At 43.4% G+C, this 11449-nt stretch overlaps 1 protein-coding gene across 3 annotated transcripts in view; it reads right to left on the reverse strand.

The window, feature by feature from the left end:
• BAZ1A (bromodomain adjacent to zinc finger domain 1A) overlaps positions 1-11091 on the reverse strand; it is a 63701-nt gene extending 52610 nt beyond the window's left edge. The window contains exons 1-3 of one of the 3 annotated variants that reach the window (XM_056492704.1): positions 10963-11091; positions 9618-9767; positions 2532-2810 (exon numbers count right to left, since the gene is read on the reverse strand). In XM_056492704.1, coding sequence (XP_056348679.1) covers positions 2532-2810; positions 9618-9730 — 392 coding nt within the window. In that variant the 5' untranslated portion in view covers positions 9731-9767; positions 10963-11091. Of the gene's footprint in view, positions 1-2531; positions 2811-9617; positions 9768-10164; positions 10221-10452; positions 10931-10962 lie in introns of those variants that run through there. The other 2 variants (XM_056492702.1, XM_056492703.1) reach the window with 2 other exon arrangements.
• Between the last annotated feature and the right edge of the window lie 358 nt (positions 11092-11449).

An 11449-nucleotide genomic window follows, 5' to 3' on the forward strand; every position in this document is an offset into this window, starting at 1 on the left:
TAATTTTTTCTAGAAAAGATCCCAAAAACATAGCTGCAAAAGACAAATGTGTCAAAGAGCTCTGCTGTAAAGCCGTGTTATGTACAAGTAACATGAGTTGGTACACTTAATCCCCACTGTAGTACTTCAAAATACAGGTCAAAGTCAACTGTTAATTGGCAGACAAATAACTACACCTCACCTCCTCCCACTTTATTTTTTAATTATGTACCTCTAAGCATAAAAGTCCCTCCACATTACCATGCTATTTGCAGTGTTTCCTGGGTTTAGTATTAAAGGTCGGAACTAGCTCCCTGCTATACCTTTGTCTAGAATTATCAGTGGCATACAATCAACTAAGGCAAGTTTTTTATTTTTTGTTTTACACCAATTTATACTTATGTACTTTAAAACATACAATCTCTAGCAGGCTAATTTTTGATGGAAATAAATGTTATTTGAAAATTTAATCTTTTGAATGGTATCCAGTCCATCTCAGAGGCTTAAGAAATTTAGCTTATGTCCTAGTCATGTACTGATCAGTGAAAGTAGAACATACGTATCTAATAATTTTGTGTTTATCTCAACACAAGTTTGAATAACCAAGAAGAATTAAAGACTGCTAAAAGAAAATGCAGCACTCTCTTAAGGGGATATCACAACTTTATCTTTGGAAACATCTTTGGAAAGTTACGATGCACACATGCAAATATTTTAGAAAAGTAATAGAAAGAGTCAATCTTGAGAGGAAAAAATCTTTCAGAAAAACAGTAATTTTTTCTGCTATTATTTTGGAAACTAACTGTTTTCTACCTCTGAAAATACTAAGGCATTTCATTGAGCAAAAGAAAAATAACACCCGAACCATACTGACAGTACATAATATTCATGGTTCTAAAAAAACAAATGAAACAAACAAACATCTTGTTTTCTAAGCAAAATGACTGCAATACCAGTGGTAACCTCAGCCTAGTCATTTGACAAGTATAAAGATGAGAAAGAGAGAAAGAAACTTTGTATACAGGTTTTCCATACAGAAGGCAGTAACCCTACTGAAGTTCTTCTTGTCCTGGCTTTGCAGACTGGGATTTCACTGGTTGAAAAGAACAGAGCAGCGCAGTGAAGAGATGGAGAAAGCTTTTCTATTAAGCACTGACCTTATGTACATAACCATATAAATTTTGTTACAACTTATCTCCTGCAGTGCACTGAGATTTTTCTTCCTGGTGTAGTATAAAATTTTCTATAAATAATATCTGAATCAGCCACTACAAAAACTCACACAGAATAACTGTTCTCCAATGACCATTTTGAACCAGCCCACTCTTATCACCCAACAAACACCAGACTGTACTAAGGCTACCCACAGGAGTCCCTTCTACTCTGAAGTGTAAGCTGTCACCTTCCTCTTGAAAAAAAGCAAAATAAAATGACCCTAAAAACAACAAAAACCCCAGCAGCAACAGCTGAACCCACAAAGGCTTTAGCACTCAGTCTGCAGCCACCTCCAAGCTCAGCATGTTTTTTCACATCTTAAACCTCAATTAGATGAAACTGTAAACTCATTTACAAAAAAGATGGACCTTTTCTGGGCCTCTCCTAGAAGCTGCTTTAAAGGACTCAAGCTTATTTATATTATAGAGCATAGTACCAATGACATGAGAAAGAACACATCTGAAGCTCAAAATTCTTCCAAGGTCTTAATCAGTCTAAGATGACAAAAACATTTCACAGAATCACAGAATACTGAGGTTGGAAGAGACCTCCAAGATCATCGAGTCCAACCTATGTCCTAACAACTCAACTCAGAGTCTAGACTATAACATGGCACTAAGTGCAATAGATATAAATTTGCAATAGATATACCAGTATAACAGTAAGCATAACACTAACTCTGAGTGGGAAGAATGCCCTATGAACTTAAATTCCAGATAATCAACTATTATAAACTTACAAGCTATTAAAAATATATAAATTATTTATATAATTTATATATTATATATAAAGTATATAAACTATTATAATTATACAATTAATTCCCAAATTCACTGATAATGCAATCACAATTTTTGCATTACCTGTAAAGTAAAAATCCAACATTTATCATTTATTTTAAGCTTTCAGTAGTTTGGCCATTAATTCAGAATGTTTCATCAAAACTTTTGTGTGTTTTTTTAATTCATAGCTTCCCCTAATTTCTCATTAAATCTTATTCTATAAACAACCCACCTTTTTGAAAAAAACTGAAAAACTGATATTCCCTTGCAAATCCATCACACAGACCAAAAAACATGCAGTATCAAGGTCTGAGAGCACTGTTGTATCTTCACAGCTGCTTTAGAGCTAATGGAAGGTATCAAGCACAGCAACACAATCCTGCTCTTAATTAAAGTAGGGAAGTGCAGTAATAGTATCACCAACTTAAGCATCACACCTCACTTGCATGTATTTGTTTGATGGATTTTATTACACTGGGTTTTGGGTTCAAAAATGCACACACAAACCCCACCAACATCAAACAAAAAGAAGTGTTTATTTTTAAATATACTTACCTTGCACCATTATTTCTAAGTACTTCCACTGTTTCATCAACAAAATACCGATCCTTGACATAAGCAAAGATTTCATCACAGATCTCATGAAGTCGGGTGCGATGGGTAAGGGTGGCCAAGTAGAGAACTGGAATGATGAGTGCTTCTGGAAAACTTTGAAGATTATGTCTGGCTTTCTTCTCTGATTCTAGAGCTTCCTGATATGTGAGTCCTGGTTTACCTGTGACAGCACAGCTCCACACAAGACTGTTGCACAGAATGGTGCGTTCAAAAAAATCACTGCAAAGGAGGAAAGGTCGGAGGGGGAAGAAAAAAAGAAAACAGTTAAGTTCTGACTAACGTTTTAAACTTGCTCACAGTTAATACAGCAGCAAATTGCAAATATCTTTGACAAGCACGAAATACAAAAGCATCTCTACTGCTCTACAGTTTGTACATATCAAGGGTCATTTGCTATTTTTCAGCCACAGTATGGTAAATTGCTATTGTACAACCAACGTCTCCTCTCATTACAGACTACAGTAAAAGAATCAAGACCTAGAAATGCTGCAAACAAATATTCATGTGCAAGAAGCCTTTTGCATAATAATAATCACACTGAGTTAAATAGGTATCAAATCATACTTGTATCTCCCCCATTTCCACAAATATTTGCGAGACGAGCGCCTAGAACTGTACAAACACGAAATAACTTTAAGATCACAGAAACATGTTGCAACTTGAATAAGTTCCAGATTTTGAGTGCCTTTACTCGCAAATGAAAAGATGGGAGAGGTAGAGGTAAAAAATTAATGTCAAGTAGTTCTCTAAATAGTTTTTATTCCTTCACTGTTTGCATAGCTCTTACAAAAAAGCACTGAAATATTTTTTCCTACAGATTCTTTTCCTCCCTTGTTCCATTAGTAAATATTGATTCTCCTCCTTCCACACATTTCCAATTAAGGCTAAAATTGCATTCTTGTTACTGCTTGCTTACTAGCTATTATATTGGAATCAAGAACGAAGAGCTTACATTAGTAAAAATCTATCCATTTTTGACAGGTATCAGAAGAACAGCAATTTATTAAAACATTTTCTAAATGAAGTAGATGATATATCTATTCACAAAGCCATGTTAAAACATATTATATATTATGGATCAGTGATCAGATAGCAAAGCAATCTTTCAATGCCCCAGTTCAGACAATGCTTTTATTTGCCTTCAAAAGTATTAATGGACTAGTATTGAAAACTACTGAACACACATGACAAACTGAGGTTTGTCTTTATCAGCCCAACATAGCTATTTCTAAGCACACAGTACTTTGTCATCTGCATGCTCCATGAGATACCTACACTGAAGTTTCATTTCATTCCTTTAAAAAAATCCCCAAAACTAAACCACAGTGTTCCCATTTTTAAAAGGATAGACCTGTTCAAATAATTTCTAGTAATGAGATTACAAGAATTGGATAGTTCACACCGAGTTTTTTCTTGCAGTCTCCCTGCAAACCCAAGCTGGCAAACGTTCATTGGTGACACTGATGCAGATGACAGTGTTCACTGCAGATGGACAGATGAACCATAACATTTTGTAAATGAAAATGGAAATTTCAGATTGAGGACAATGAAGGGTCTTGGCTCAGATAATCCTTTCTGTATGAGCACAGGATTCCTCTGAGCAAGATATGCTTTAGGAAGAACATCAGCTGCAAGAAGGGGAAAATGACAGAAGAGGAAGAGATAGATAAATTATCTGAGTAATATTTAATAGCTAAAAAAATCCAGATTTTTATATCATCTGCAATCTACCTAATATATTTGACAGTACAAGGATAATGTGGGCCTGCTTAATCTAAAGACGAAAAGGAGAAGAACAAAGGAAAGAGAATTAGATAAATTATTTTTCAATATATGAAGAACAGATGGTTGTCAGTCATTCTTTGTGCATCTTTACTGTGTATTATACTTACGTAAACATATGAAAGAACAGGTTAGACAAAAATCTGTTTCGTGAGTTTGGTTTGGGTTTTTTTGTGAGGTGATAGAATAGATAAAACATGATCTCTTCAGGTCTTGTCCTGCCCTACATTTCAATATTTCTGTATTAGACTAAGTAATTTTTATGGATGGATATTCAATGGATAAAGTAACACTTAAATCTTCATTCAGATGTGTTTCTACATACATTTTTGTCTCGCTTACCAAAAGAGGTAAGAGGCTCTTGATAATTATCTTTAGCCAGGAAACAGAAAAACATTCTAAAGAGTAACTAAAAAATGTATGAGAATATAATTTTTTAAAAATTGTGAAAGCTTAAAAAAAAAAAAAAAAAAAAAAAGTCAAGGAGGTACCAGAGCACAAGGGAGTGACAGAGGTTCACACTGACAGTGCCCCTTTAAGAGCTGCTGTTATTCTTTGTGAGGGGACACCAGGCAGTCATGCTATTTAAAGCAGCAGCATTGAACTTACGAAGAGAAAAAAAAAATTAAAAACTAAAAAAATAATTTTAAAATCCCAATCAACAAACCTCTAAAAATTCCTAATCCATGATTATTACAAGTACAAAATGCTAAGACTACTTTAACTGAAACACATTTGAAGAAAATATGCTCCATTTGCATACGAGCATATTTTGTGTATCTAGTTTCATTCTCCCTCATTTCCTCTTTTGTTTTGTGTGGATTTTTCCCCTGTGAATTTACAGGGAAGAAAAAAAATAGTGTGAAAAAACCCTACATTCCATTTTGAAAGCATTATTTAGCTATCTTTACCTATAGTGCACAAAACCATCTGTGACTTAGTCTGTTAACCAAGTTTCATTGCAATATTTAAGGATCTCGCTTTAACTTGGTTTGAAAGAAAACAAAAACCCACAGTAAACCACTAAATACACTTTTTCTGTCCCTGTCTCTCTCCAGTGCACATCAGTTATCAAAAAATGCTTGTCAAAGAGCAGATATAACAGCTACCAAACCAAGGGAATGGCAGCAGCAGCAACACCCCTTCCCTTTACTTGAAGGGTAATAATGTCCTTGATTATACTCTACATTCAACTACATTCTGCAATCTGTTTCATAACAGCGAGAGCATCTGCTGCTACATCACATCTCAAGAGTTACCTACATCTTTATCTAGGGTATTAAGGTTTCTCGGGCTTCCTTGCTGGTTCAAGATCTCTGTGACTCTTGACAACACAGAGGAAGAAGTTCATACAAAACACATCCACAAAGTTCACTTGCATGGTCACATCTGCATTTGAGAAGCCAAATGTGACTGCAGCACGCTGGTTATGTCCACATCAGCTCAACTACTGGAGGAGCATGGACTAAAAACTAATTTGTCTTTGTAGTTGCAATTAACACCAACTTCTCAGCTGGATGCCTCATTTCATTTAATTAGATAGTTTTCTATGCAAGGTAAGGCTAACTGTAAAATTATCAGCAATCATTGAGTAGTAGTTTAATGCCACTACTCAGTAGGTATTTGATAGGAGGCAGTTCATTAACAGAAATAAATTACTTTCAATCTCTGTGCTGACTGCAATGGATGTAAGAATCAGCTTAGAAATTACGGCTGTCTTTTGCTTGAACTAACCAAATATTACTCTTGATTTTAAGATCTATTAAATTTTTAGTGTGCTTCAAGGGCATTTATTGCAAATATTTACTTCCATTCATTTTCATAGCATATGTTAAAAAACATGTAATTTAGTGTACTACAGGAGGGTTATCAGAGAAGACCAATTCTGCCATTCTGGATCAGTTTTCTTATACTCTTGGTCTCCAGAAGTAATCAAGAATATGCATTACAAATAATGCACAAAAAACAAAAAAAAAATCCATGATAAATAAATTTATTCCTTAATATTTGTAGGTTAATTATGCATTTAATAAATGAGTTTCTCTCCAAGAAAACAGGAAAATTCACCTAATTTAACTAAGGACACTTAAAAAGCCTTTTGAAAGATTTCTATTTGACTGTAACTAAGAACTCTACAGGCTAACCTGTAAAGAAGTTTCACTAAGTTCGGAAGATGAAGAGAAACTGCTCTTCCTCCCCCTCTCATGTTCTAGAATGAGAAACATTCCTACCACTGTGTCTATTACTATTCATCATTGTCTTTTTCGAACTGTATTCATATACAAGAGTTCCCACACTTTAACAGTAGCTTTATCTGCACATCTACATCACCTATTAACTTTTACAACAAGGCGTCAAAGACTGGTGGAAACACCCCTTCGGTTCAATATGTTTTTCATCCATTCCATGTATCTCATGCACATTCGTACTTGATTTGCCTACTATGACCCCCCAGACTCTCCTTGCTGGTCTTTTCCCTCTAACCAGGAATATAACCAAGCATGAAGAACGTCTGTTCTCCCAGTTTCTGTCACTAAGGATAACTATAACTGGACGTGCCCCCCCTTTTGAAAGGGTTACAAAATTATGTGATTGTATTTCAGATTAAAGAGGAAATACATTCTTAACAGGAAAGTCACTTTACAAATAGCAGTCTTGCCAAATTCTTCTCCTATTTGTACATCCATTTCTTATATAGAAAAGACTAATACTAATGTACGATTTCTAATCAACTCGACTAAAGCTGACACAACCTCGAAAGCAGCTTTTCAACACTAAGTTTGAGCTCTGTCAAAAAACCCACCAAAAAACAAACAGAAAACCAACCTGAGTCTTACCTGTTTGTACTAGTTAAAAGCATTCATATAGTTGATATAGGGGTTGGATTCAGATTATCATATATATCTGTACAGTCCTCTTGATCTAGTTGGACTCTGTAATTTTAAATTCTCCCCTCAGAAAGCAGATTCAGAGAACCATGATTTAGACAATAGCTTTCTTTCATGAAACAGCTAATACAATTTTTAAGAAGTGGGCCCTCACTATCCCTATTAATCTAATTACCCTTGCTGGGGCAAAGAAATAGGTAATGCTGTTTTCAGAAGACTTTATCAATCAGCAACCAGCAGAGACAAGGATCAGCATCTTTAAAACTGTCTAAAAGATGACCAGCCTTATGTTCTCCAGCAGATTATGCCACAACCAACAGTAACCTAAACTTCCCACCCATCTGTGCCAGAACACTTCGATAGGTAAAGAAAGTACTACATTTTCTAATCCAATGCACCAATTTTACCCAACCTAACAGAAAGAGACAGAAAACGAAAACAACAAAAGCAAACACATTACCAAAAAACACATACACACCCATACACAAAAAACAAGCATAGCAGAGTTTTCTGCAGTCTTCCCAAAAACCGCATTCTAAGGCCTGACCTCTCAACTAACCACCTACTGACATTTCTAGGGATCGCCTGTGTGAACACATCTAAATTTACCCCTTAATTCGTGAACTTTGGTTAAGTAAGGAATTTGGTCTTTCATACTTCTTAATGACAACACCTCTGCAGTATAAATAAGCCTGTCAGAATACTTGAAATAGTCACCAAACATTTTGAAAACAGACATTTTAAAAGGATACTTTTCATACTCAAATTTTAGTAAAACTACATGTAACTGAAGCATTTGCCTGCAGTGTCAGCAAATAGAATCATCTAATGATCCCATCTAATGATGGGAAAATAATTGTAACCAGAAAAGCAGCTTCAAAGTATCAGAAGCTGGGGGAGGGGGACTTAATTCCTACAGAAACAGGGGGCTGTCACCCCTCCCTTGTTAGGTTCTTATACACCCTATAAGGAAAATACTCCTTACAGAACTCCCGACAACATATTCAGCACCCCTAGAGTATAGCTCAGGGAACAGTAAGGCAGTACCCTTCAAAGTTACCTAATCCAGCTTCTTTAAAATTTTATTAAGTGAAGCAACAAAAGCAAGTCTAAACATGAAAAAGATTTAGGAGTGCTTTTATTTCGTATGTTGCGAATGAAAAGTATTTTAGATTTAACCTCGTTAGTCTGCGCATCGTTAAAAAATTATAGTTTGGATGCAGGGGCCTTTTGTAGGTGGGGATGATGCTGGATCAGAGCGGTGTGAAAACCCGTAATTTATCAGCTTTTGAAAAACGCCTTGCTAAATACTTTGTCCATTGTTCTTACAAGCGGTGAAGTGAGTGGCTACAAGTTCGGGGCTACCCGTGCCATCCGCCTTCACCCGTTAACGGGAATTTCACCAATCCTGTTCAGCTTTGTACACGCAGGAAAGAAAAAAGAAGAAATCGGATGGGAAGAGCGATAAAAACCTCACTAGAAAAAAAGCTCCTAAGGGGACAGGTGCGCTCGCTGGGCTCCAGGCAGGGTTTAACCCGGGCTGCGGCGGCGGGACCCCCGCCCCGCCGGACAGGTGCAGCGACCCGCGCCCGCGCCGCGCTCCCCGCCGGCCATTTCCAACCGGAGCGGCCGCGGCTCCCCGCGGAGGCGGGGCGAGCGCGGCCCCGGGCGGCGCGGCGAGGGCCGGCAGCAAGGGGTTAACCGCGCCGGGAGCCGGCCGGGAGCCCAGCGGGCCGGTGCCCCCCGCCCGGCCGTCACCACAACAATAGGGCGAGCGGCACATGCCGGGCGGGCGGCCGGCGCACGCGGGCCCGGCGCGGCCCCTTCGGCGGGGCGGCCTAGCGCCGAGCGCCGCCGACACGCGGCTGCCGGCGGGGGCGGACGGGAGGGAGAGCCCGAGCCCGGCAGACGCTCGTTGCCGCCCGCCGCCTCCATACGCGCAACTTTCACTTCCCCGGCGGAGGCAGGGGCGACACCGCGGAAGGAGCGAGAGAAGGAGGGGGGAAGGAGCGGGCTTGTCTCCCTGCCCCGCGGGTGAAGGGGGCTGCGGGGTACCCTAGCCGAGGAGTGGCAGGGATTCCCCCTGCCCCAGGCGAGAGATCCGCCCTCTCTTCCCCCATCCCCCTCGCGAGGGCACAGGCTCGGCGCAAGCCGCGGTCCCCCCCTCACGCCCCCCGGCACGGCTCCCCGCAGCGACCCGGGGAATCCCCTTTCCTCCCTCCCTGCCCGCCCAGGTGTCAGAATCGTTGGGGGCTCCAGCCGCTCCCCGCCCGCCGCCGCCGGAGCGCGGGGGGGTTGGCGGGGGAGCGCAGGACGGACATAAGGACGCGGACACCGACACGGGGCTGTTTCTTACTCGTAGTTCCTGAAGATCTCGTTAGTGACCCTGCAGTAGAAAACACGCTCGTCCGGCCGGAGGTCGGCGGGGGGCTTCACCCTCACGAAGGGCTTTCGGTGCAGCAGCGGCATCGCCCCGCTCCCGGCTCTCTTCCTGCCCCAGGATCGGCTTCAGGGGGTGGTGGGGGGGGGGAGGAGGAATAAAAAACACGGAGGGATTAAGCGAGGTAGCGGCGCCCACCAGCCCGGGGAGGAGGGAGCGGGCCCGGCGTGTCCCTCCTCCCGGGGGAGACGGACTAGGAGCGAGCAGGAGCGGCGGCGGCAGCTCGGCGGAGCCTTTTGTGTGCCCGACACGCCGTTGCCTGCCTGGGACTGCGCGCGGACCAACGGCGGCACCTTCCTCCGCCTCCGCCCGCCTCACAATGGGGCCATGACGCCGAGCGGCGGGCGGAGGCGGCAACCCCCGCGCCAGCCGCGCAACGTGCTCGGCTCGGGGATACCCCGGCCGCGCTTTGTCTCCCGCGGCACCCCTGCCTTCGGGTCACCCCCTTTCCCCCGCCTCTGACCCACACACGCCGGGCCGGACACCAACTTCCACTCCCCCGCCGCCTCCGCCTCCTCCTCCTCCTCCTCCTCTCCGCAAAGCAAACACCCAGGAGGGGCAGCGCCGACCACTTATCTCCCTCCTTGCCTTCCTGCCGGGTCGCTGCCTAACTGGGATTCTCGCCCCTCCCGCCCCGCGCCTCGCCCCGGCCCAGCGGCTGCCGGGCTCCGCCGCCGCGGGACAGCGCGGGGTCAGCCCGGCCTCCGGCCTGTCCAGCGGGGGCTGCGGGGCTCCCTCCGCTCCTGCCCACCTGGTGCGGCCGCAGGCTGCGCTCGCTGCTCGGTCGGTGCGGAGCGCGGTCCCCCTCGCCGCGTTTCTTCCCTTTCCTCAGCCCCCCCCCGCCGGCTCCTGGGAAGTTTTTGATCTACTTCTTCAAGCCCTCAATCAGGAAGAGCTGCGGGGAGGAGCCTTCCCCTGCTCTCCCCTACATCTTTATTGGCCGCTCGGTGCCTTCCAGCGTGTGTCACACAGGAAGACAGCGAGCTACATTATTAATTAATGGCCGAGAGGGCGCATCCTCCATTTTTGAATTATCAGCCGGAGCGCTCCGGTGCGGGGGGTGGGCCCAGCGCGGCTGCCCGGGGGGGAAGGCGGCTCTCTCCGCGGCACAAGCGCGGCGACCGTGGCACGGCTCGGCGGGGCGGCCCGGCCTGCGCTGTGCCGCGGTGCTGCCCGCCGGTGCCGAGGGGCCGCCGAGCGGCTGTGAGCCCGGCGAGAGCCGCGGCTCGGCCCCGGAGCCACCCCTCTGTGCCCTCCGTACCTGCCGTGCGAGCAGCGGCCCCGGCGCGGCTCCTGCGGGGCTGATCGCCGGCGGCGCTCGCGTTTGACAGTGCAGGGCCGGGCGCGCTGCTCGCCGATACAGCCCCCGAGCCACGGTGCTATCGGCGCGTGCGGGGGCGTGCGGCTGCATGCTGCAGAAAGTGCGATTGTGTACAATTAAGATGAGCATGAGGGTTGTACGCGGGCCCCCAACATTGCTTTTCCTTCCCGTTCACCGAAAATGTCATTAAATGGTTTTATTGGTGTATTCATTTTTCACCACTTTTTTTTTTTTTTTTTTTTTTTTTTACGCTAATGCATTTACAGTGTCATTGGTAATTAAAACTGGAGTATTAAATTAATTGTGTTCCTAAGAGTGCTAGCCAGGTTGAAAGACAAAAACCACAGAAACTCCACATGCATTATAATTCATGACAACTAAGTGCAGTGGTTATATTAAAAATATAATAGAAATCAGAAACTGTAGA

This window comes from Oenanthe melanoleuca, chromosome 5 (assembly GCF_029582105.1).
Source record: "Oenanthe melanoleuca isolate GR-GAL-2019-014 chromosome 5, OMel1.0, whole genome shotgun sequence".
NCBI lineage: Eukaryota > Metazoa > Chordata > Aves > Passeriformes > Muscicapidae > Oenanthe > Oenanthe melanoleuca.